The following is a 26,982-nucleotide window of genomic DNA, read 5'->3' on the forward strand; positions in this document are numbered from 1 at the left end:
CCCAAGCAGGATTCCCTAGAGAGTTCTACTCAGGATTGTCCCCAGGGAAGACAACTCCAATATTATTAAACAAAAAGTGTCTAAAAAAAGTTACACCTCTACCAGAGCTTGTGAATTTCCTATACTTTGTTTCTAAGACTTCCTAAGGTTTTTTTCATAGATGCTGTAATCCACAGGAGCAGAGCTGGAGAAGTTATAGATGAAACAGTGACAGAGGGATCCTAGAAAATTTGACCCTTTGAGAGCAGTCTGGGGTGATGCCCAGAGGATCCTGCCTGCCCAGGAGACTAGGGAGGAGTCTGGTCTTCTGGCACTGCATGGTGCCAGCCTGGTGGAAAAAAAAGAGCACAGAGGCAAGAAAGGGTGGACATCTCACAGGTGAGGTACCTGATGCCCTGGCTTCATCCAGACACAGAAACCAAACACGCCCAGCTTTGCTCCCCAGTGCCTTGCTACCCCATGGCTGTGAGGTGGCATCACCAAAGTACAGCAGAGTTGTGCTGATGGGAAGTAAACCTCAAGAAAGAGCAGGCAGGAGAGGAGACTAGTCCTGAGATACTGCAGCAGCAAACACAAATCTTGACAGCTCACAGAGGCTTAAGGAGCTTTACCACAGGCCTTTTACTAAAACTTGATTAGAGTTGGAGACCAGTAGCTTATACATCACAATTTCTGATAAAAAACTGAGCAGAAATGTCAGCACTTTTGAAAGCTGTCAAAAGCTGGTACTATGGATGTCTCAAATAAGAGTGAGAAGGAAAAGCAAATAAGCTCTGTTGTAGTTGAGATCTTTGGAACAGACCTACTACAGTAAAATGAAGCAACAGCTGTCAAAACAGCTGCCAGAGGGATTGTCTTTGCAGTTGGACGAGTTGGTTCTACCAAGGCAGTTCACCCCACTAAGCTCCAGAACAGAAGAATGAGAGAGGACACTAAGTTATGTATCATGCCTGGACATCACTGACTTCTCCAGGAGGGAAGATTTAATTTCCACAAGGTTGCTAAGCCACTGGTGAAGGTGGTGAACTCTTTCTTGGGAGGAAAAAGATGAAAACTGGCATTGCTGTGGAGGAGCTCATGGATGTTGAGGCTGACTGCCTGCAATGGCAGCAAGACTGCTCTCAGCAGCAACTTGGAAAGGAAACTTGAAACCATGCAACAAGCTGTGGCCTGTGCCATTGTCACAGCGTGAGGCTCCACTGAATGGAAAATACCCCTTGGCCTACAGCCCTTCCTCTCCGATGCTTAGTGAGGAGAGAGTTGGCTCTCGTCACCCCGTTGTCGACAGCCCAGTCCCTGGGACTGCCTTCCCTGCAGGGATCTGGAGCGGGATGCTCCATCTGCTTCTGGAGCGGAAATCCCATCTGGGGGGCAAGTTCTACCCTACTGGTACCTGAGGACACAATTTGGACCAAAGATGTTTCTGTCCATTTAGTGATAGGCACAGCACTAAAGCCCCTTTCTGCCTGTGGGGCCCATGGCACAGTTCACTTTTAACTTTTAAAGATATTATAGGAAAAATATAAAAAAAATATGAAAGAAAATAAAAGAAAGAAAGAAAGAAAGAAAGAAAGAAAGAAAGAAAGAAAGAAAGAAAGAAAGAAAGAAAGAAAGAAAGAAAGAAAGAGAAAGAAAGAAAGAAAGAAAGAAAGAAAGAAAGAAAGAAAGAAAGAGAAAGAAAGAAAGAAAGAAAGAAAGAAAGAAAGAAAGAAAGAAAGAAAGAGAAAGAAATAAAGAAAGAAAGAAAGAAAGAAAGAAAGAGAAAGAAAGAAAGAAAGAAAGAGAGAAAGAAAGAAAGAAAGAAAGAAAGAAAGAAAGAAAGAAAGAAAGAAAGAAAAAGAAAGAGAGAAAGAAAGAAATAAAAGAAAGAAAAGAAAGAAAAGAAAGAAAGAAAATAAAAAAGAACAGAACCAAAACATGTTTTTATCCATTTATCCACAAGCCATAAAGATGGCTTGTGAATGCATGGTATTAGTATCCCAAAAGCTATTAAACTCCCTAGTGATGGGAAACAGATGGAAAATAAGACAAAAGAATTCACAACTCATGTTAGACTGAATTGGATTCCTTTAATTTCACACAATGAATAACATATGAATAGGATTAACTTTTTTTTTCCTTTTTTTTTTTTTTTTTTTTTAGTTAAGTGCTCTATACTGTGCTAACCTGATTTGGTAGCAAAAAGACTGAGCTTTGTTTTAGAAAAAAATGTTTAAAAACCAACATCTAAGATCATGAAGGAGCATGACATTAAAGCATGCCAGATGTATCTAAGCCTCAAAGAACATCAAGTCCATATCCATTTTTAAATGTACAAAAATGCTTCATGAATAAAAACTGTTACAAAAAGAACATTTCAAACAATGTACAAGTTTTTTTCTTGCCTCTATATTCAATAAAATACAAATACATTTTTTTGCTCTAAAATATGTTTACATACAATCAAAGTAGAACATGCAAATTACACTTTAAAAAAGGCTTTTAAAAACCACTTATGAATACAAACTAAAAATTAGCCAGCACGACTTATAGAACAATCTTGTGCCCCATTCGTTTGATTTTTTAATTTTTTTGAAATACAGTATATACATATTTAACACTTCATGTGCATTTATTATTTAAGAAATAGCTTAAAAAATAAAGAAAAAGAAAAGTAAAACAAACCAACATGGGATTGAACTGCATCCCCATGTTGTCCAATTGGCAGCTCTTTTCATGTTTTTATATTTTTTTCTTTTTCTTTTTTTTCTATGTAGTGTTTTACGCAACCTAGGCAGGCATCTTAAGGAGATCTCCAATATGTGTTTTCTGTTGAAATGTGCTTCTAATTATCTCAGAACTGCTGCACCCCAGTTTTTGGATGATATGGAAAGAAGAGGCACTACAAGGGCAAGATGTTTATTATTTCAATTCAGAAAACCATCCTAATTTTGTTTTTTAGATTTTTTTTCCCTTTTGTTTTGTTTTGTTTTGTTTCCCTTTTCCCTGTATTATTTTGGTTGTTCTTTAAACTCTTCAGGATGTTCCTTAGATGTGCTTAAGTGCAGTCCTGAATCAAGGCCTGTGAAAATAAGGGTTAGGGAAATCCTTGTGTTTGGAACAGTGATTTCTGTTTATTTGGTGTATTTACTGTAGTGCTCAGAAGTCCTTGTGATGAACAGGCACCCCATTGCACCAGATGCTACCCAAATATTCACAATTGGAATATTCCATCTTCCACAACATTTCTGCCAAATGGGCGAATGCTGTAGGATACTTGGGTAGTTGACAACTATTTTCACCTCTTTTAAATTTATTTTTTCCATTTTTTTATAATCCAGAAACATTCAAGGTGCTTCAGAGAAAATTTAATATTGAAGGGCTCAAGAAACTGGCAGCATGAAGATCTTGGAGACACAAGTGGTAATGTTTTTTTTTGTGGTTTTTTTTTTTTTTTTTTTTTTTTTTTTTGGTTTTTTTTTCCCTCTCTCCCTGAATATTTATCCCCATTTATGGTTTTACACTGGATTGAGGAATAAAAGACCCACAGAGTGGATGCAAACCCGTGGCCTTATTTCATATGGCTCAGAGCCATGTGATACTGTTTTGTGTTTTTATTGAAGCATGCTCAGATGTGTGCTAATCTGTGACACAGTGGAGGTGTTTGAAAGGTCTTTTTTTGGTCTTAGTAAGCAAAAGGGCTTTCACCCCAGTTTTATACAGTATTTGGAAATGTGTGGAGAGAATCTAGAGAGTTCCTCAGTAAATCTTCCTTGTGGTAAGGGAAAAAAAATCAAAAAGTTCATTACTGGAATATTGTTGGGTAATAAATGGCAGGAGTGGGATTTTAGCCTTAAGCCCTAAAACTAAATCCTTTATGATCTGCATGTAGTACATCGCCTTAAAATATTATTCTGTCAGCAACTTGCTTATCATCTTTATAGACTATGCAACATGCAGAACACAAATTCTGAGTGCCCTCTAACAATATTTTCAGTCTGCTTTTTATGATACTAACAAGCTACTCTCCCTGTCAGCCCAGGGCCAGCTGCATGAGGGTGTTGTGGGGACAAACAGCCAAAGCTGAACCACAGCACCATGCTCCACCAGCACTTTCTTGTCATGAAAACACAAACCTTGATCTTCTGGATAGACCCCATCCCATGCTGAGAGCTTTTAGCTACCAAGTCCTGAACTTAGTTTCTCTAGGACAAATAGGACCTCTTCATGGTTTTCTCAGTGAAGGGCCTGTGGGATTGTTCCCTCCATGTGGATGCTCTCCTTAAACACTGTGCTTGTGCCTCTAGCAGCCTTTTGGATAGCACTTTTTGCAAGGATAAGAGCATTCTTTTCCCAAATCTCAGGAGCGTGAGAGGCAGCAGCCACTCAATTATCCTTCCTTAGGGCAGTTTTATCCCAGTGTGTCCAGAAAGGTCCAGCCCAAATCCAGCCCTTGTGAGCACTCTGACCCTATTGAAGACACGATGGGTGTTCAATGACAGAATTTATTGCCTTCAGAACTTTTTTTCACTCACTACACATTGAAATATCCCTCAATGCTAGGAGGGACATCACTGGAGATAAAACTAAGGATAAATTGTTGTCTGACTTAATTTCAGCTATCTGGAATACCAAATTTATGATTTTTTTCTGTCATTTTAAGTGATTGTTACCTACTTTCAAGCCCAAAGGAGATTGGGAATATAATATTTATAAATTAATTAAACCTCAATCCAATGCTTTTTAAGGAAGAAGAGAGGAGTTCAATGAGGTTTAGGTTTTTCTTTTCTGCAGGCCTACAACTTCAGTCAATAACACTGCTAATTCAAGAGAGCTGAAAAGCAAAATTGGTTTTAACAGAACGAGCAAACAGCCAATTTATTTCTAAGCTGCATTAATTGGAAAACAAAAAGCACAAATAGGTATGATGAATGATGCAAAACAAATTGGAAACAAAATTCTGCGATCCCTCTTATCAGCTTTAAGGAGTTAGGACCTCAAAATTTGTTCCAGTCTTAAAAAATAAGAAAAAATACATCCCCTCTTCCAGCTCCCCGACGCAATCCTATCCCCATATGCGTTCAGTTTTAATAAGCTAAGGTGCTATCACAGAAGAAAAATCAGTCTCTAAAAAACAACGAGTTGTATGTTTACAGTGTTCCTCTAACACCATAGTCTTGATATGATTTTTGTAAATAAATAACAGAATAGAAACACAATATTTTTTTGTGGGGACATTTTGTTAGGTTTGTTGTTTTGGTTTTTTTTGGTGGGGTTTTCTTGTGGTTCTTTTTTTTTTTTTTTTAGTGTCGTGCTATATGAAGCTTCCTTGGCAATAAACCAATTCAAGATTTCTCGAAAAAGGGAATAGCATTTGGCTTGTCAACCATTAAGTAATTCCAATCCCCCCTCCCTTGGTTGAATCTTCCCTCCCTGTTCCCATTTTAATATCCATCTTGCCATGCTAGGTGTTAAGTGCACCGCAGGATTTAAAAAGAAAGGAAATAAAATTGGAAGTACCTATTTCAAATTTCAACAATTTACTTTCTTTTTTAAAAGCATTGACACTGCAATGGAACAGCTTTTTGTTCAGTCTTTTCTTTTTTAGCAAAACATTCTAATTGGGCTGTGGATATGGAGCTTGGGTATTTTACCAAAGTTTAATCAATGGCTAATGGACAACTCGAATGAGAAATGTACATTTTGAACTGACCATTTAAAGAGACGATTTGTCACACACAGTTTGCATCCATGCAGACTGAGAGCTTTATAATTACATTATGTACAAAAAAAATTTATTTTTTAGTTTATTAAGGCAACCACAACTTGGAGAACATGTCCAAAGTGGCATTAATACAATTGCAGTGGTGATACCCTTTGAACATTTTTATTTCTATTTTCAGATAAGAACACTTATTCCTTTTCTTTTTTTTTTTTTCAGAAATAATTGCCAAGAAAGGATCTATTATCCATAGGGTTTGTTCTATAGTTTTAAAAAACAATCTATTTTACCTATTTTCTTTAAAAGATAATATCAAGGCATTGCTACCCAAAGCAAATTATTAATATTCTGGTTTTCCCCTTAATTTCACTGGGAATTGCAGATGGTAAAAACTTGGTAGATTTGGGTCCTGATTTTTATTCTATTGTTTTCCTGTCCTATTTTTTTTCCTTTTACACTTTTATATTCTTTTTTTTGGTGACTTTTTTCCATGTTTACTATAACTATTCCCCAGAAGTGTCTTGCTGTTCTCTTCTCATAAATACTGAGCATCAAAACAACTTGGCTGATGGATGACCCCTTTTTCACATGCCATTGCCAAGTTGCTTCATATAAACGTGCTATTGTAACCGAATATCTGTGTATACCTTATTTTAAATGCTGTAATATTCCATTGTTTCTTGGGATAGCACTCGGAATGAATGTGCACACGTGTAAGGCTCTAATTTTCTATTGCCTATATTGCAGCTAGTTGTAACTAGGCAAGTAAATGAGAAAGAAATATATAGTTCTAGCAGGAGCCAGGCATTTTGGCTTATGCTGTCCCAAAGCCTGGTAGGTATATAAAACTTGAAAAAAAAATCAAATAGGTTATAACCAATATCACAGTTGAGAAAATTACATTATTTTTTGTTGGGTTTTTTTTCCTTCTTTGTTTCTTTCTTTGTTTCTTTGTTTCTTTTTTTTTTTTTTCTTTTTCCTTTTTTTTTTTCTTTTTTACAGTGATTTATACTATGGTAAAGTTACTCTTAGTTTCACCTGGCCCACCAAACAGAATCAGAGTCGAGCATGCACCCTTAGTGACAACATTCAGCTATCTGTGAGGATGACTTTCAGCCTCTGGGTACGGTATGAGAACAGCAATGCTGAGATTCAGATTAGTTTTGGAAACTTGGCAGAGTTCATGCTTTTTCCAACTTTGACACACATCCTCCTCCCCTGTATCCCCCACTTTTCCCGTGCCTTTTCCCCCTCTATCCTTGGGGGGGGGGCTTGGGTCAAAGCGATGAAGAGGAAAGATGCGTGCCCCAGCTGGCACACCTCTCTGCAATGAGTTCTGGCTGCTGAAGGGACAGGTCAGTCTGGTGCTGCCAAAGGGGTGAGGCGGACTGTGCACCTCCTGTCCCCCAGTCCTGGCGTGCTCCACTGTGGGCACCCAACATCTGATGAGGTGCACTGGCCTTAGGGAAGGCCTTCGCTTTCGCTCCCTCTGCCTTTCCGGTGCCGCTTCACTTTCACGTCCTCCTCTTCCTCCTGCGGGGACTTGTTTTTCCTTTTTCCAACCCGGGGTGCCCGGGGTAAAGGGAGAGGGAGTGGAGGGGGTGGAGGAGGCAGAGGAGACGGCAGCGGTGGCGTCTCTCGAGCCATGTGTATGACAGCCTCGATGGTGGCCATGATTGTATCTTGAGTGGCTGCTTGCTCCAGTATTAACGGGTTGAGTGTTGGTCTCTGACCTCTTTTGCTTGGAAGGTCAACGCATTTTTCCAGAACGGGCATTTGGTCTCTGGAGTCTTCGTCAAAAGAAAGGGGTTGCTTCCGAGGGCGCCCCCTCCTCTTCTTCACGAAGTTATTGCCTGTCTTTGATTGTCTCTGCAGCCGCTTGGCTTTCAGGATCTTGTTCACATGATCCAGGTTCTTCTTTGTGGACAGGATCTTGGTGTAGTTACACATCTTGCGCACCTCGCACTGGATTGCTTCAATTTCACGGCGCTTGAATCTTTTCTTCAGTGGTGAGCTGGCTGTTGGGAGACAAGGAGAGAAACAGGGGTGGGTCAAACAACAGATTGGAAACTCTTCTTTTACCCCTTCTAGCATCAAGAAGAGCAGATGAAAGTACAACTTTCATATAAGTAGTCTTCACAGATTTCTCTCTGCCTGTTCCCTCTTCTAAAGTAACAAAGCTTTTGCTATAGCAATGTTTTAGCGTGACTTTTCTTCACTCTCATTTTTCAACTTTTAATAGGAGAGAAGGAAACTTAGCATAGCTTTCATATTGGTCCAAATTAAATATTAGACCTTCTATACCCCAAAGATATAATCCTGATATCTTCAATTCAGCCTTTAATTCTCGTCATGAATGCCAGTTAGTATGAAAAGCGTTTGTTGCTGAAACTAGTAGGCAGAGACAAGATGTGTAGGTCACTTCATCTGTGGCAAATTCATTACCCCTGCCTGGGTTTCTGTACTATCATCTCTTCAGATACTAGTTGAAACTACTCAGCCATATAATTTACTTTAATGGCCCCCAAAGTAAGCTTACTCCTGGTTCAGATCACTTTAGATCTGAATGAAGTCCAAAGTAGTTAAGTTTCTTGCCAAGGTCATGTTGTGAGTCATTGTCAGAGCTGGGAAGAGTACCCAGAATTTCTTGGCTCCTTGTCCTTTGCTTAGGACACGAGACCTTTCTTGTTTTGCCTAAATTGTCTCATTGTCCTTTCCTGAACATGGCATCTGTTCAGAGTTCAGGATTTGCACACAGATTAGAAGTAACTACCCCTTTGTGAGGGAAGCAGAATGTATAAATTCTGCTATTGCAATAACTGCTGCTCCCTTTCACTTCTAACATATCTGTTCTGCGCTGCTGGGAAAGAAATGATGGAACTCTAAGTTTCTTTTTTGGTAAAGAATAAAACATTCCACTAAATTAACCTTAGCCCACATCTACTTGCAAACTTAATTTACACCTGACTGTCAAGCAGTCATTTGCGTTTGAAATCCTTGAAGTTTCCCCAAGAAAGCAAGGTTTTGAGAAAGGTTCATTTGGAGGTTATCTCTGCCTTCATGGCTAACAGGCTAATCTTCCAGCAGTAGTTTAAATAAAGTTGCTATTGTAGCATTTTCTGTAGATAACCAGGAGCTGTCAAGTTGTAGACTCTCCTTTTGCTCTCTATGGGCTGTGACAGATTCAGCATATAAACCTCATTCACTGGCCTCCCCTCTTGGAGAACATAAATTATTGGCTCTTATACCACCATGTTTCTTGGATTCAGCGAAGAGCTTGCATAAACAAAACCAAGTTACAATGTAAGAAGTAGGAGTGAGTCATAAACAAAACATAGACATATGCTCTCTTATAAATAAAGACCTGGGATGGCCAACTTCCCAAAGTCTGGTTTTCATTAATTACAAAACAAAATACATTTTCCATATGTAACTCACTCCCCACACCAAAAAGGAAAATAAAACCCGTTTGCAGTTTGTGGTTCACAAAGGACAAAAGAAAAGAGGAATGTAGTCATTTTGGTACCAAAGGAAAAGAGAAAGGAAATTAAACATCCAAGTTGCTCAGGAGAAGCTAATTAGTTGCACAAAATTCCTCCCAAGTAGGTCACCCCTAAAAACTGTGGATTCAAGATCCCTAAAGGCAAGTGGCAGCAAGCTATTTCCCAGAAATTTGATCAAAAAAGGTTAAGTCCCTGTCACAGAAAATGATTATTCTCATTTGTTCTCACTGGTGATTGACATAAGTACTCCCAACAACTTCAGCTTTAAGCATTCAAATTCTTTGAGTCCCAGCCATATCCTGAGAGTAGCTTCAGCTCAGAAAACCTGAAAACACTTGGCACACTCTTCAAATTTACTGTCTACCTTTTGCCTTTTATGTCTATTGTCAGGGCACATGTTCAAATCCTATATTTTTTTTTAATTCCAATATTTGAGGTTCTTCTTTTTTTTTTTTTTTCTGAAAGTAAAGCTGAAAATTTTTAGTTGGTGATTAACAATGGAAAACTGAGCAAAAATACAGAAAAGCTTGCAAGGTGTCATGATGATACCAGGAGATTTGGCTTTACTCTCAATTTTCATTGGAGAGAAAGTAAGCCAAGGAACTGGGGAAAAAAATGGAAATAAAGCATTAGCCAAGTCCCTTCAAAGACATGTCTTTACTGAGATTTATGTGTAGCCAGTTGTTTCTGCAGACTGGTGTTAGCACCTGAAGGTGGTCACTGGAGACCGAGTTTGTACAGTTGGTAGAGGACAGCCTCAGCTTCTAAACTCTAAAATGGGAACTCAGTGCAATTCAAGATGACCTTGTTTTGATGTCCTGATACTGGATAAGAACAACACACAGCTCCTGTCCATCCTGAACCCTCTTAGGCACTCAAGATGTCACTCAGGTTGACAGTCCTGAGTGGAGCCTGATTCTGAATAGACACTGCAGGAGTGGAGCAAAGGCTGGCACCTGCCTTCGGCCAAACTGCCCAATTCCCCAAAATTAACTGATATGCAGGCGATTATGGGTAGGCTTCTGCTCCTGCATGTAGATGGATGCTCTGAACACCACTTTCAGTGTCTTCCTTCATGTTTAGATACTTTTTTTTGCCCTTATACAATTTGGCAAGCTCACAAGTCTGTTCCCATTTGTGCTGAAACACATCTTCACATTTAGGAAAAAAAACCTTCTGTGCTGTTCTGTGCTGGCTTACTGCACTAATTTTTCCTTTGAAAATGCTTTGGGGTGTTTATGGCTTTCTCAGGGAGCTTGTTAGAAGTTACTAGTAATTCTTTTTGTTCCTAGCAAGCCTCTGAACTTACAGGCTGTAGAAATCATTTCAGTTGTTACATAGTCTGCCAGAATGCATGTACTGGATAAGTACATATGCTTTCAGATCAGGCTTTTAAAATTAGATATTAGGAAACCCAGCATTATTTTGATTATTGAATGTCAGGGACATCTGATTCTACATTTGGTGTAGGAAGACTATGCAGAAATAGTCTGATGGGCCTGCAGGGGGAAGATTTGATGAGGTGTGCCTATGATAAAATATCAGGGATATCTGCCAAAGTAAACTAGTATTGAAGTGAGAGCCATTAGGTGTTATCAATTCATCTGGAAGCTCTTGGTGAACAATCTTTGATATAAAATATTTTCCTATATTGCCACATGATATACTTCTCTGCTGAAAGCCAAAGCTAAGTATTAATCTTTTCCATTTTATACAGACAGACCCTGCCCAACCCTGGACCCAAGCTGGTCTGTGTTATCTTAGTTTTTTGGAATTTTTTCTGGTCTGCCTCCACAAAAACAAAATCCACCCCAAAATGAAGAGAAAATAGAAATGCATGATGCAGCACAAGTTTTTATACTTTTGCTTCATCCTTTCCCCACTCTCCAAACAACCCCACCTATCTGCCTCAAAACAAGCAAGAACCAATGTTAGCCTTAAACCACAGCATTACACATTTCAAATAAGTCACATGTAGGTCTAGTGTTTCTCCCCTCCCCAGGGTCCACAGGTGCAGTGAGGCTCAGTCTCAGAAATGGCTGCAGGCCACACTGGGAAGCCATACAGGAGTGATATGATGCTGGAAACAGCTTCTGAAGCAAAGTGAGGTATTCCTACCAAAAATATATATTGCCAAAGGAGCTGAGAGGAGGCTGAAAGACCCACTCCAGCACAGTGATGATGAACAAGGAGGTAAGCCTAGGTAGATCAGACCCTTTGAATGTTCTTCATTGGCCCCATGAGTTTATTCTGGATGGCTCTGTCGGAAGCTTTAAAGTCCTTCTTGCTGCCTGTCATTCTCCATCCCTTCAGAGCTGCCTGACGCCACTTGTAAGAACATGGCACAGAGGAGGCTGCTCAAAGCTGGGGTCAATTTCTTGGCTTGATTTGAATGGGGGAATTTTCAAAGAGCTTCCTATTAATTACAGGAAATCCATAGCACTGTCCTGTTTTCCCATTAACACAGTTTCTTTCAGTTTTCAGCTAAATTATTTCAACATCTGGGCTACAGATAAACCAACAATTTAATTAGACTTCTGCAAATGGAAAGAATGAACTATGCAGTCAAGCATACACTTTCATCTTGAAACGGATCATAAAATATTTGTGTGCTTTCCTTCTCTGCTGCTTTAAAAATCTGTTCTTGGTTTATATATAGGAAAGTTTTAAAGACTAAACAGGCAATTCTGATTTTTTAATATAAAAATTTATCTTTACAGAGTCTAATTTCCAGCATGAAACCCTTGTTTTCACAATTTATTCAGGAAGTGAGAGGGAAATAAAAATCGGTGCAGTGAAAAAGCACTTTCAGCTGAATTATTAAATATGCAATAATTCTGTAAGTCAGTGATACAAATATGTTTTTCATGAATGTGGCATCAAAAGTTTGAAAAGAATATGAAACTCCTAATTGCTGCGTGTAGGGTAATGAGCTGTGGGTTCCCCATTCCCTGGAAATTAAGACAAAACGCAAGATTAACCACTCTATCCCTGCCCAAGAAATGGTATGATGATGCCTGAATGATTTGGCTCAATTTCCAATAGTATAAAGATATAATCTTTCTGATCTGATTCAAAATAGAAGCACAAAATATAAGTTGATAGAAAAGCATGCTATCCTGACTTATTTATTCTGGTACTTTAAATCACTGCTCATTGCCACAGACAATTTTGCATTTGCAAGACAGAATATTATGCTAAAATCAATGAAGTATGCAGTAAGAAATCTCATCTGCTCCTCAGCTATTCACTGTGTTTTTGGTTTGCTCATGCTACAGGGATGGGAGCATTTAAAAGAAATGAAGAATGGGGCTGAGGAAGGAACCCAGAGTCTTGATTCAGAATGTCCTCCTAGACCCTACAGGCTGGTGCTACTTGCATCCCCATTATTGCACAAGTTGTGGTATGTGAATAGAATATATTTGATGTGCCAAGATCTACAGTCACAGTAAGAAAAGCTGGAGATGTTACAGTCTGATTATCACATTAGATATTCACATTTGCATCTTCTCCAATCAGGAAGAGAATTGGGTGAACATATTGTACGGCTCCAGAAGGAAGAAGAGGAAGACACATAGGGGGTGGAATGAAAACAGCATTACCTGCTTCAGATGTTGCTGATGATGAAGGTAGGAGAGATAATACTGGACTTGGCATTGCAACACTGTCAACAGCTGCTGGTTTCCTTCTGGTCATCACATTACAGGCAGAACTTTCCATTTTACCATGAAGTGAAGTCTGATCTGCTTTTAAGTGGGGACCTGCAATTCCTGGGGAAACAAAATTTGGATGAGTATTAGTACTGTAACATATCTGGGGATATATCTGAAAAAAAAGATAAATCAGTTGCTGTCCTTGCCACATTGATATATTTCCATATTTCCTTGTGGATGCATCTGTAATACAGTCTTGATACAAGCAAGGATCATAATTGTTACCAATTTTTGATAATTTTGCTGAAGGATGTACCATCACTGGTCTCTATAAAAATAATAAACAAACAAAACAGTCTGCATTAGTAATTTTTCTTCTTAAAAAACACACACACTCTGATACACATATAATGAAAGATATCCTTTGTGACTCTATTTAGTGGGAATGCCTATGTATCATTTCCTGTGTAGTTCATTCTCCACACATAGTTACATACTTCTCTGCTATAAACACCTGACTTAGTGGGTGTTTCATCTGAGTAAGGAGCAGGCATCAGGAACAGCCTCAATATGCAGTTCCCATCCGGAGCACGTTACATTTATTTTTCAGGAATTCCCTTCCTAATTAAATTTGCCTTGCAGCTCATCAAAGGGAAGAGAGTTAAAAAAAGAAAGAGTTGTTTGTCATATATCTTTCTACCTACAGTTTACAATGCAGAATAAATAAATGGTAAAATAATGCCAAAGAGGTTAAATATTCCAGAAAAATAAAAGCTAAGCACAGTATTTCTCAAAATTTTGTATAGCTTGTAACCATTTTGTTTACTTGTAAATATGTGAAATTTAAACTTCTAGCACAGAAATTTGCAAACCTCTCCCAGTCTCTGTGATGTTTGGCTTCAACATGATTAGGGCAGGTATTCATTTATAAGATATAATCCTTCATAAATTGCTTCTTTTTTTTTCAGATCATGAGCCTCAGATAAAATGCATCAGATTTTGGCAACTAAATTATAAATTATACAATGATTCAAAAAATCACAAAGCAGCTGAGGTTGAAAAACTTGTCTTGAGACTACCTTGGCCACTTCATCCTGCTTAAACAGGGACATCCAGAGAAGGCTGGACCTCATTTGGCCAAATGAGAATATCTCTAAGGAGGGAGAGTCCACAACCTCTCTCTACAAACTGTTCATCCCCTCAGTAAATCTACAGTGTTTGGGAATAACTTGTATTTCAGCTTGTGCCCATTTACTCTTGTTCTGTCACTGGGCAGCACTGAGAATAATCTGGCTCCATCTCCTCTAATGTTTCCCATAAAATATTTGGATATGTCGAAAAATCCCCCCAAGCCTTCTCTTCACCAGGCACAACGTCTCATCTCTCCGAGTCTTTCCTCATAAGAGAAAAAATATCCCAGATTCTTCATAATCTTTGTGGCCTCTGACTGGACTCTCATATGTCCATATTTCTCTGGCATATCAGCCATTGCTCGGAATTCTGAAATTCTCCAGATTTGTTGAGGGTATTCTCTATCCTGCCATCCTTCTCATTAATTGACATATTAAAAGTTTTAGTCTCCATATCATGGGGTGCACCGCTACTGACTGGTCTTTAAGTGGATTTTGTGACATACCCATCACAACCCTCTGAGACTAGCCAGTTTTCAGTATACATTTATTCTGCCTGTGTTTCATCATTTTGTCTATAAGAAGCTGATGTAACTCTGTGGCAGAACTCTTGCTAAAGTGAAGATAAGAAACATCAGATTGGTGAAGCATGATTTCCACTTCACAGATCTGTGATAACTACTCCTGGTCATCTTTTCCTCCTTCATATGTTTGGAAATGCTCTTCACAATTATTTACTCCATGAAATTCTAGGGATTGAGGTGAGACTGAACAACCTTGCTGCCTTCCTTGTTTTTTCTTCTTGACCTTATTGGACTGATATTTAGTCTCTTCTAGTCCTCAGAAACCTCTCCTGATCACCACAACCTTTCAAAAACAACCTGGAGTAGTCTCACAGTGAAGCCAGCGAGATTCTTCAGCCTCTTTGGGTACATCCTGCCAAATACAATGGATTTACGCATGCCCGGTTCATTTAACTGTTCCATAATCACATCTTCTCCAAGAACATCTTTTCTTTCCACACCAGTATTCTAGGCCTGGGATTCTCAAAGGCCAGTCTCACCAGTAGAGATCATGGCAAAGAGGACAATCAGTCTTCTGCTGATCTTTTTCAGCCAGGGTCCCTGTTTTATTAAGTAAGGGGCCCATATTTTCCATAGGCTATTTTTTGCTTCATGTACCTATCAAAAACATTTCTTGTTGATCTTCTGCCCTAGATTCAACTCCAGATGGACTTTGCCTTCCTAAGCCCACCCCTGTGTGCCTGAACATTGTAGATCTAGTTCCATGGGTCACTTGCTTCCATGTCTCTTTTGCTTCGTCTTTGTACCTGACATTACTCAGGAGCTTCTTGGCCAATCATGAAAAAAAAATCTCCTGACATCTTTGCTGAGTTTGATTTGCCACTCTGATCTGGTTTTGCCTGTCTCCACAACATTCCTGATCCAGGCCAGCAGCAAACCTCCTGGTACAGGTCAGTAGGTGGGAGCTTTTATCCCCTGCAGCACTGAATCCCCTCTGCCATTCCTGGCTACACCTGGATAGCTGCTCAAAGACTTCCCACAGGTGCTCTGACAGAGTCTGGGAAAGCTCCCTAAGATCATCAAGTCCCACTGTTCCCCCACCACTGCCAAGGCCACCACTAACCCATGTTCCCAAGTGCCACATCCACATGGCTTTTAAACCCCTCCAGGGGATGGGAACTCCAGCACTGCTCCTGAGAGCCTGTGTCAGAACTGGACAACCCTTTCTGTGAAGAAAGTTTTGTTAATATACAATTTAAATCTCCCCTTGCACAGCTTTCCTCTTGTTCTATCCCTTGTTGCCTGGGAGTAGAGTCAGGCCTCCACCTGGCTGCACCCTTCTGTGAGGGAATTGTAGAGAGAAGGTCCTCCCTGAGCCCCTTTTACTCCAGACAGAGCCCTCCCATCTCTCTTAGCTGCTCTTGGTGCTCCAGACTCTTTTCCCTTTTGTGTCTCTTCACTGTGCTCAACTTCTCTGTACATCAACCAAAAATTCCTTATATTTGCTCTTCGGAGTCGCTATTTGGAACAGTCCCTATGAACTTAGGTTTCTAGCATATAAAATTAGAAATATCAGCAGATCTGTGGGTTGTCTGAGAACCTATGAAAGATTCCAGCGCAGAAATGCTACAATGAGAGGAGTCTGAAAGACTCGGATACAAATGTGCCAGTTTGGGATAGGCAGCCTGATGAAACCATGACCTGATATCAACTGCTGGATTTAAGGGAGGCAGAAAGGGCAGAAATAGTCATGAGACAGTGTTACAGGTCACAGCTTGGTGGAGAGAAACAGAGCAGGCTCTGCCTATTAGAGCACACATCTTTCCAGAGCCTCAAATCTAGTACTAAGCATCTCAAAATCTATCCATTAAACTTTAATCTCTGCTTGGCTTCTCTAGTGCAAATGAGAGCAATAATATACCACTCATCTCAAAACCAGTCCTGTGAAAATAAAATTATCAACATTCATGAAACATTCATCTATTCGTACCAAGGCTTAGAAATGTGGAATAAATGAGACATGATGTCATGCACTGAATAGCAAGAGGAAAATCCAGCTCCCAAATAGCTGTTCATTAGGTGAGCTCTATACATCGAATAAAGCAGTATCCCATAGAATAAGTGAGATATTTGACTAGGTAATTACCTTTTGGAGCTCTGTGTATGTACACCTGAGGTTTCACCACTACACAGTGTTTGGGTTTGTGCCTTAACAATATTTATTCATGAGTGTAGTGGGTGCACAAGAAATGTGCACATGTGGGTGCATGTATCAATACACACACACACACGTATATGCACATACATATGGTACATAATAATGCTAACAACCTCATAAATTCAACATCTGGTTCTAATTAAACTGAAGGGCCTATATAAAGAGCCATATGAAAACATGCAGCTGTAACCTGTTGACCTCTATTGATACAAAAAGAAAAAAAGTCTGTGAAGCTGTGTTTCAACAAATCAAGGGACAATCACTCATTTTTTCAGAGGTAATCCCCCACAAACCAGTTATCCTCTCAAATCTCTACCTGCACACAGTGTTTGCATTAGAGACCTTGATTTATGGATCTCCACTTCTTGGATGCAGAGGCCAACTTCCTGTTGCTGTGGTTACTTAGATCCTGGTTCAAGGTTAAACTACTCCCAAATCAAAATCAGTGGCAGGCACAGCATCTAGCAGCCAGGTTATTGACTACCCTAGGATGCTTAAAGGTCAAAGACCAAAGTGCTGCTCACTGCCTTTGGGGTGAGTCAATATTTTCAATATTTTTATTCTGTTTCTTCTGAAGAAGTAGTTGCTGCTCAATTACCACCTATCTGGGTTTAGCAAGGTCATACAAATCATTGAGGATAGTCCTCCCCCTACAGAAGAGATACAAATGTAATTAATTACTTCAAAGACTACACGGCCCAATTGTGGCTCATCACTGGTGAATCATGGGTTCAGACATCTGTCTCTGTTTTAGGAGCTTGGTTTCTTCAGCCTGTACCCTGCACCTCACTGAAAATCTCCTCTATATTGAGGAAGAAGAGTAATTTATGGGTCTGGAGCAGTCAATATGGGAGAGTCATCAGTTTTCTTTCATGGATACCAGAATGCAAACAGAGATTCAGAGGCATTGCTGGAAACACACAGAGGTGCAGCAATTTGCTGACAAATTATGTTGTGATGCACACTGCTGTAGTGGAACATCTGTCCTTCAGTGGACAGACCTGCTGGTGTAGTATCATCACCTCTCATTGCACTTTTTTCTCTCAATTTGAGTGCTTTGTTCAGAAGGCCTTAGGTAAGAGAAGGCCCTAGTTCAACTCATCTAAGAATCAGGTGAAAATAAATAATTTGCAACACTAGCACAGGGATGCAAGAGTTTAAAATTCACATGCTTATTTGTTGAATCAGTCTATTTTATCCTTTGGCACTGCCTCAGAAAGAGAGAAGATTCTGTGGGGGCTGGAGCACTTTTGCCATGGAGACAGGCTGAGAAGAGATGAGAGTTGTTCACACTGAAGAAGAGAAGGCTGTAGGGAGACCATATAACCCCTTCCAGTATTTGAAGGGAGCTTTAAAAAAAACCTGAAGAGTGACTTTTTTGCACACCCAGACAGCGATAGGAGAAAGGGGAACTGATTTAAATTCCAAAAGGGGACTTTTAGATATTACAGAGAAATACTTCTCTGTGAGGGTGGTGAGGCCCTGGAACAGGTTGCCCAGAGAAGCTATTGATGCCCCTGGATCCCTGGAATTGTCCAAGATCAGGTTGGATAGGGCTTGGAGAGCCTGGGACAGTGGAAAGTATCTCTGTCTATTGCAGGGGGCTGCGACAAGATAGTATTTAAGGTCTCTTCCAATCCAAATCATTCCATGATTCTATGATACACACTCGTGGCCTGATTCAGACCTTATTTATCACCTATCTGTTAATCTTTGTGCATTTCCTCTAAATTAAGACCCATACCTTAACTCCCCTGAGTCCTACTGATAGCACAGATATCACCACATGCACATGCAAGGAGACAATGGGCAGCAAAGCAGGAAGGAAATCAATCATTATGTATATAGTGATAAAGGGCATGGGGAAAGGACAGCTTCAAAAGCAGAGGTGGACATGAAGGAGTTTATCAAGAGCCTAAACCAGTGTGGTATGATTATAAAGAAATCATCACTGTAATCATAAGTAAAAAGGTGATTCAGGAGAAGCATGATTCTAGTTCAGGGCTAACTGGCAGAAAGCTTGTAGGAGGGAAGACAATGCTGATTTGAAATTGGCCTTCCCTTAAAGATTTATAGCATTTTTCATTCACTGGCTAAGCAGCTTACGAGCTCTAACTGATATTAATGCATTAATTTTAAAGACCTGGTAATTACTGTTATTGTTATTAAGTGCTAACTTTTTGAGCAATGTGGTCCCACTGCATTCTGCTGGGCTCTGTACAAATGGATTAATTTACTCTCCTTGCTTTACTGTTAAATCATGATCACCTTGCTTATTACATTCATCTGTTTTCTCTCGTTGTCTATTTGCACAGAAAGATTCTTGGACAATGTGCACCTTTTCTTCTTTAATCTCTGTACAGAATCCAGCACAATGTGCACCCAGGCTGGAACTCAAAGTGCCAGTCCAAAAGAGATAACAAATGTTAATTTGCCATTGAAAAACAGAGAAAAGCAGCTGATAAAAATTGATCTCAGTGAAGCTTCTGCTAGGGAATATTTTTCTTTAGAGGGTTCATTGGATTGGATTTGTACTCCCCACAGATTTCTGGAAATCCACAGCTATACTTAAATTGTTTATGTGCCTGACCATTGTTATTGGAGAACTCTTACAGATGTTATTTTTTTCTTCCCAGTGCCTTTGCACAATGAAGCTATGCAGTGCAGCTGTACAGGAATGCACGTCTAAACATGCAGTTAGAGTATTTGCATTTTGATAACTCCTCCGTTTGGAATAAAGAACCAGAAGAAACCTCATATCTTGGTGAATCTTTTCTTAAGGCTGGTTGTAAATAAACCAGTCAAAAGTTTGGCATTGCATCATATTCCAGAAGGGAGAACTGAATTACTATGTGATAAATGTAGTTAAGGAAAGTAATTATTCTTCTTAAAGTAATATTATTAACTTTCTAACTTATGGAAGTAATTTCCCTGGGTCCTATTTTATGTGTATTATCATTTAAAATAACAGTACATTCAATGTAAAGCACTGCTTTATGACTTTGTCCTTTTATCTTCCTCCCTTTTCCATCACATTAAAAACTTCAAATTCCACCTTTTCTAAGAAGGATTTTCTATTTTGCAGAATGTGTCCCCCTGAATAAAACCGAGTGACTGTGAAATAATAATACAAAAAAATTGCTCCCATTGCCAACAGGCAAAAATTTAAGAGATGAAGTCTGCTTTATTTCATTCTAGCTATTTTCCTACTTTTTTTTTTTTTTTTTAATCAGAATAGCTTTGGAGAAAGAAAGAGGGAGACTGAGAAAGCTATCATTAGATGGATCTTCTGATCTTTATCTCCAGTAGCACAGTCAGAAGAGCTAATACTATGATGATGGCTTTGAAATCTCTTAGGAATTGAATAAAAAGAAGTGATAGTGATGAACTCCCAGCTAATAAACACAGAGTGCTTATTTCTGCAGAATGATCAATTTCCAGATGTCCTGAGGCTTGTCTGATACAGTTGATTTACTCATTCTCCCTCACTTCACTAATAAAGCTCAAGTCCTACATCAGATTAGAGAAGAGCTGGATTTTTTAAAGAGGCAGGAGGAGGGCTGGCATCATGGCATACAAATGCTAGGAGACACACTAATCTCTTCTGCCTCCTTCTGTAAACACCAAGCTGTCTTAAACAGCTGCCTTCCTCTGCTGGAATCATACACTTTATCCATTTTGTGTTAGTACAGCAATGCAGACAATTAATTTGTTATCTTGTTAGTGGAAATTTAATGCAATGATCTAAAAGAACTCTTACATATTGTGATAAACTTTAGTTCCTCCAGGGCACTTCTCCTCCATAGGACTCATTTCACATCTCATCCATTATGTAAATGAGATGTGGAAATAGTTCAGTTCCCTTAATATATTTGTACACTGATGGATTGCACAAAGTCAGCCCTACTGAAACCAATGAGGTTAAATGCATCTTGCCATTCCTTTCTACTTGGGTGAATCTCTGTGTCTGAGTTTAAGAAATGCAGTATGAGTCTTCCTCTTCACTTCATGAAGATAATTGTGTTTCCTGACAGGGAGCACAGTGGCAACTGCTGCAATACCTGAAGCTTGGCAAGGCATCTCTTCAGCAAGCAGAGCAACTACTGTGGCTCTGTGCTAATGTGGGATGCTCTAGGGAGGCTTCAGATCCTCTTACAGTTTGGGAACAAGGGTCCCAGGGCCACGTGGAGCTGCATGTGATGACATACAGTATTTGATGACTACATAGTTGTCAGCAGTATCAGTGAAAGGATTAAACCCCAGGAGAACAGGGGAAGAAAGCATTATTTCTCTGATCATCAGGACAAGACTCAATTTCTCAGGCAGAAAATATAAGTAAGGATTTCTTCGCAATATCTAAGCTTACCCTGCACTTTCAGTGTGAGGCCATTCCACCCTTGTGTTGTCACTACAGACCCTTCCAAAATTCTTCTCCATCTCTCTTAGAGCTGCTTTAGGTACTGGAAGGACCACTAAGGTATTCCTAGATCCTTCTCTTCTCCATGTGAACAACCCCAGCTCTCCCAGCCTGGTTCCAGAGAAGAGGTGCTCCAGCCCTCTGAGGGCCTTTATGGCCTCCTTTGGACCTCTACCAACAGGCCCATATCTTTCTAGTGTTGGGGACTCCAGAGCTGAACACATCACCACAGGAAGGGTCCTGTGACAGGAGAGTCGAGTTGGAGAATCCCCAAATTCAGCCTGCTCCCCATGCTCCTGGGGATGCAGCCTAAGAGGATGATCAACTGCAACCTGAATTTTAGAAGACAAGTCTCCTGTCTTTTTCATATTTGTAGTGACTTCCTGGCAGATGCAGTCTTGCTCTTCTTTGCCTTCTGGTTTTGCTTCGGATTTGCTCCTTGCTGTACCAGTACAGGAAGAATCACAGACCTCCTTCCTCCTCTGCATTTTGCCAGGGTGAGTCAGGAGACTGAGGGAGAAGGGACATACAGCCCCCATCACTGGAGATGAAGTTTGTGTATCTGGAAGCTCAGCCTTTAGTGAATTCCAAGATGAACACTTAATGGAGCTTGTGGGAGCAGCTCATAGTCCAGGGCAGCACAGGACAATCATGAAAGGTGACTGCAAAAGTGCTCCTGCCCTGTCCCTTCCAGCCCCACTATGTACCCTTCTCAGGCCCCCAGCCCTTCAGAGTAGGATTGGGATTCCAAAATATCATGGAAGAAGCCACTATTTTTTTTTTTTTTAATGCCAGAAAGTAATGAACACGTGAAATTAGGATTTTTTGTGGAATTTGGATCAAAATAGAAGAACCCAGTAGTTATATGTGGGTGACAGCAATAAATAAATTTAATAAAAATAAAACTCAAGGGGTCAAAAGACTAATTAAGACTAATTAAGAGTCAAAGGCTTTCTGTTCCCAGACCTTGTGAACAGAATTTTAAGGTAAAGGTTCAGAATCAAAAGCTTTTCCTGCTCAGAGACTGAAATTTGAACAAAAAATTACAGTTTGCCATTGTCGGAGACTGACAGAATCAAGAGAGACAAATAAGGCTGGCAGGGCTGGAGAAATCAAATTTGCTGTTAAATATCTCAGCAAATGAATCATTTAATACACAGTGATGAAGAGCTAAATTCTCTCACAGAGGGGATAGGAAAAATATTATAATCTGTTAAAGAGATGAAATGAAAAAGCATTGTTTGAGGGAGGATGGTTAGGTGGAAAAGTGAGGCAAACAGCTCTTTTTAAAAAAAAACATGAAAAGCCATTAGGTGCACTGAGGGGCAGAAATTAAAAGATCTTCAGGTAGGAGCAAGGAACAGTGGATGAGGATTTGCTCACTGAGTAGAAAGAAAACAAAAGACAGGATTTCTTTCTCAAGAATGCAGCTGAGGAAAGACAGATGGGGAAATTATAGTCCATAAGTAATGAGAAAAGTCAAGGGTGGTATTTTGAGTTGTTTTTCTAAATAACAGGGATGATCATTTTTAAATGTGGCAGATAGAGTTGATATCCCCTAGGCAAGTAGGGTTGGGAGTAGTTTGTATTTATCACAGATTAAATGGGACAGTGGCAGCTCTGGTAGGAGAATGCTGGCATGAAGCAGAGCTGGAAGAGTCAAGCTGCCAGCGGGGCGAGGACAAATGATGCACAAGGGCTGGGCTGGTATAATGATGGCAGCCATTTTTCGGGCACATCCATGGTACAAAAAGTAATGAAAACTAAGATAACTTATCAAAATAATTAGCAAAAATCTTCCTGAATGAGTTCAGCTAAAACCTTCACTAAGGAAAAATATTTCCTCCAGAAATGGCTTTGTTATCTCTGTGTACGCATTAGCAAAAGAAAATATATGATTCCTGCAGGAATTCAGCTGTTATATTTATCTTGCTAACATAAATGTTATATTCGCACTACACCAACTTCAGTAGTCCTGTGATGATGCCTGTATTAGAGAAGTAAACTGTGTCAGGGATGTTGCTTAAACCCAGAAATCCATCTGGTTACTAAAAAGGAGAAGAAGAGGACCAGGGGAACCCCTCCACCATGAAACTTAGTTCAGTATTATCTGAACTGATCCCCCAAGGGGTCCACACCTGTCTACTTAGTGCAGCTGCAGGTGAAGGTGGCTAAGAAACCACAAAGGTACCTGGGGACAGGTGGGATGAGAATAGGCAGAAAGTCACAGGGCTGACAAGAGCATCCAAAGCTGCTAATTTCTAGGTTAGCATTTTCCCTGCTGGACAGGGCAGCAGAGCAATTTCATTTTTCTTCTTTATCTGTAATAAGCTGTGCCACAGTTCATACAATCAGAAATACTCTGAGTATGACATGCATTTGAAGTGAAATCTCAGCACTTAATAGGAGTCTTCATAGACCTTGAAATCTAGAAGAGGTAAAATTCCATTGTAACAGAGGAGTTTTTATTTTTAGAAAGTCTCACGTTGGCTTTGTTTTAAAATATGACTGCATTCATCCCAATTTAATGCTGATTTATCATAAAATGAGTGGTTTCTTTATCAGCAACAGAGATGAAAAATAATGCACAATGGGAGTGCGTCTCTTTTCTTCTTTATTTCAGATCAATAGATAAGGGGTGTTTCTCACCTTTAGTGAGGAAAGCTACAGTGTCTGACTTCATTACGAAAACTGAAATCTGTTTAAAGAGATGTATAGGTAAGATTGTGAGTATCACTGACAATTAAACTCAGCAACAAATAAGTTAAACAGCATTTGAAAACTACTAAAATATGTGAAAATTATGAAATATAGTACAAAGTTTGGCTTTATTTAAATAGCTCAATGTTACTATGAATGGAGAAAAGACAGATAGGAAAATCAGAAATTTTCTTAAAAGTTCATCCTTTTGCTTTTGTCCACTTAAAAAACCCAGTGACACACTATTGTTCTGATATGAACCTTAGTGTAAAATCTTAGTTTTACCTTCTTTTAAAAGAAAAATTCTGAAGGAAATACTTTCCTTAGAGTGTTTTTCATTAAAATTCTTGCTGGAGACTGGTTCCTATAACAGAGGAAGAAGGATGGCAGAGAAACCATGTATAATAAGGTCAGAGAGTACCTCTATGGAGCAGAGACACAAGAAGGGGTATGACTGATGAAGAAAAGGTTAAAGAGGTGAAGAGTGCAAAGTGGAATGAAATAGGGAAAGAGATGGAAATAGGAGACAAATAATAGATTGGAAAGAAGTTGGAGGAGGGAAATCATTTATTACAGACATGTGTGAAAAGCAGATTGACAAAACCAGAAGAAAGAGCATACATGGAAAAGTCTAAATGCTCTTAGCCACTGACATTTGGAGCTATGCTATCAACTTTAAGGTTGCACATCTGTGTTTGAGTCACTCTAAATTTACAGAGATCTTTTCTTCATGGCTTTGGTGCAAGCTTGTCTTCAGTTTTCACATTTACTGGAGCCAAACCAGAGTATTTTATGTTCTCCAAGCAGTGAACTTCTCTCCCGATAGCCTTATACTCTTATTTTATAGCACCAGGCAGACAAAATACAGACTGGTCGATCAGGATAGGAATATGTTCCCTTTAAGCATCCTCTCTGAGAGAGCATCATGATGAAGCAAAGATTATGCAAGCAAAGTTTGGTGGGTTTTTTTGGTGTGTTTTTTGTTTGGTTGGTTGGTTTTTTTTTGTTTGTTTGTTTTTTTTTGTTTTTGTTTTTGTTTTTTTTTTTTATTATGACTGATTTCCTGGGGTGGCAGAATTTTATTGTACAAAACCAAAGATGGAACAGAGACAGAAAATGCTGAAATTCTGGCCCTGACTGAGACTTTGTTCAGGTCACAGCCCTATGGAAAAAACAACGAATGTCAGGAAACTAGCAAGAACAAGCTCTCCAACCTTTATGCCTAAAATTAGGTTAACAGTGTACTTTCTTTTTTCAGGACTTTGTGTCCCAGTACAGACTGACACGAGGATGGGTCTCAGTTTCAGAAAATTTTTTGTAAAAGCTGGCCTTGTAAATTTTGCAGAAAATATAGAATTCTGGAAAGAAGAAATCTAAAGGGACTTTATTTAGCAGTTTGGGTGTGAGAAGGAGCTTGGGCCTTGTTTTTTCATACTGGGACAGGTGCCCAGGAAAACAGCTAAATCAAATTCAGTGTTTTGAATTTTCTCTACGTAAACAAATTTATGGATTTGTACTTAACAGCCTCCTGACAGTGTTTACTTTTAATAACAAAGGGAATAGTGGGTTCATGTCACTTTAGGTGGCAACAACTCATGTTTCTACATGAGAGCTATGTATTTAAAGCTACAAAGATAAAATTAGTGCAGTCAGAAGAGTGGAGTGGGCATTTCAGATGAAAAAGTGGGGCCTATGTTAGTGCAAGATTATTTATGCTACAGGCTCCTTTAGCTAAACTTTCACTGACCATAATAAAAGCTGAGAAATCTAACTTAGGCAGCAATCTTACGCTGTGGTTATCCAGATTTGGATGATAGCGACAATCATCCCCCTGAAGCTCTGTGGCCAAATCAGCACTCAAGTGTAAATTCCTCCCACTCAAAAGGAGAGGCTCAAATCTGGACTGTGCATCTCTGGGCCAGGAGTCTGAAGTCTATGCCGGCACCTGGTTGTATTTGAAATGCCCTGAGGTATTTGAAACATCCAAGGGAGGCTGGCAGATATGATAAAGGGCTTGAGACAAGACCTCTGCCCTTATGCAAGAGCAGCTGGAGGCCAGGCAGGATGTTCTGTGCATCTCAAATGACAGTTGACAACTATGTGTGGGCAAGTGGATCAAGTCCTGAGCCTTCATTCTTGCTTGTCTCAAAGTCTCTTGTGGGTAGGAAAACATTTTGTCACAGTAAATATCCCCTTGTCACCTATGAAGGAGCAGGACATGTCCTGTCAACTCTTCCCTGAGCAGGAGGTAAAATGGCTGTGATGCAAGGCATCAAGGTGTATGGGCAGGAAGTTTAAACCATGGAAATGTCCTCTGATCCTTTAGGATGGATTTGTTACCCAGGCTGAAAATTAGGAATTTTTTTTCCTGCCCAAAGGCAAAGGTCTTTGGCTTCACATTATAAGAAGCAAGCATATATTTCTATTTCCAGCAGACAGAGCATAAAAATAAAAAAATAATAATAATGATAATAAATCTGTCAAATCAGCAATTTTAAATTGTAGGTGGGAGACAAACACAGGAGCTTACAGGATCCAGCTCTACAATTGCTGTTCTGCACAGAAGAAATCAATGAAACAAATACAGCTTATCCAGCTGATAGAAGAACAAGCCATTCATAAGTGCATAATTTTCTTCAACTGTGTTTGAAACTTCCTCAAAGCAAAAAAGGCAATGTGTCTCAGAATGATGAGACAACTAACTAAGCTTAACATTTCTTCTCCCTTCTTGTTTATCCATTCTTCATTGTTCATTTAGTTTTGGTAAAATTCTCTGGAAGCAAAACCACCATGATGACTTACGCACATGTATCACTTAAATACAGCTCAACCTCCCAAAAAAAAAAAAAAAAAAAAAAAAAAAAAAAAAAAAAAGGCAGCCTAAGTTGTCTTAAGCTAGGTTTCTCTACAGGAATTTCTCTCCTTCCCATAAACAAAAGAGCCATTTCATCTAGAGCTGTGAATCCTCGGAGATAGGAAAAAACCCCCCATGAAATGCGAAAGACACATAAATAAAATATTTTCATTTATGAAGATTAACTGTTTAAATGAAGGAAAAAAAAGTGTTGAGCAACTGGTGGGCATTTCCAGGGCTTGCTGTGCTATTTCTGTATTGCTGTGCGGCTGTTTCTCATTC

General features: G+C 39.4%; 1 protein-coding gene across 5 annotated transcripts in view; it reads right to left on the reverse strand.

Moving 5' to 3' along the window:
* Positions 1-2,049: 2,049 nt before the first annotated feature.
* SETBP1 (SET binding protein 1) overlaps positions 2,050-26,982 on the reverse strand; it is a 267,547-nt gene continuing 242,614 nt past the window's right edge. For all 5 annotated transcript variants that reach the window (XM_077790259.2, XM_077790258.2, XM_077790257.2 and 2 more), the window contains 2 exons: positions 12,807-12,974; positions 2,050-7,719 (listed from right to left, as the gene is read on the reverse strand). In XM_077790259.2, the coding sequence (XP_077646385.2) occupies positions 7,163-7,719; positions 12,807-12,974 (725 nt within the window). In that variant the 3' untranslated portion in view covers positions 2,050-7,162. The remainder of the gene's footprint in view (positions 7,720-12,806; positions 12,975-26,982) is intronic.

The sequence above is a fragment of the Lonchura striata genome, chromosome Z (genome assembly GCF_050655825.1).
Source record: "Lonchura striata isolate lonStrDom1 chromosome Z, ASM5065582v1, whole genome shotgun sequence".
In the NCBI taxonomy this organism is placed as follows: domain Eukaryota; kingdom Metazoa; phylum Chordata; class Aves; order Passeriformes; family Estrildidae; genus Lonchura; species Lonchura striata.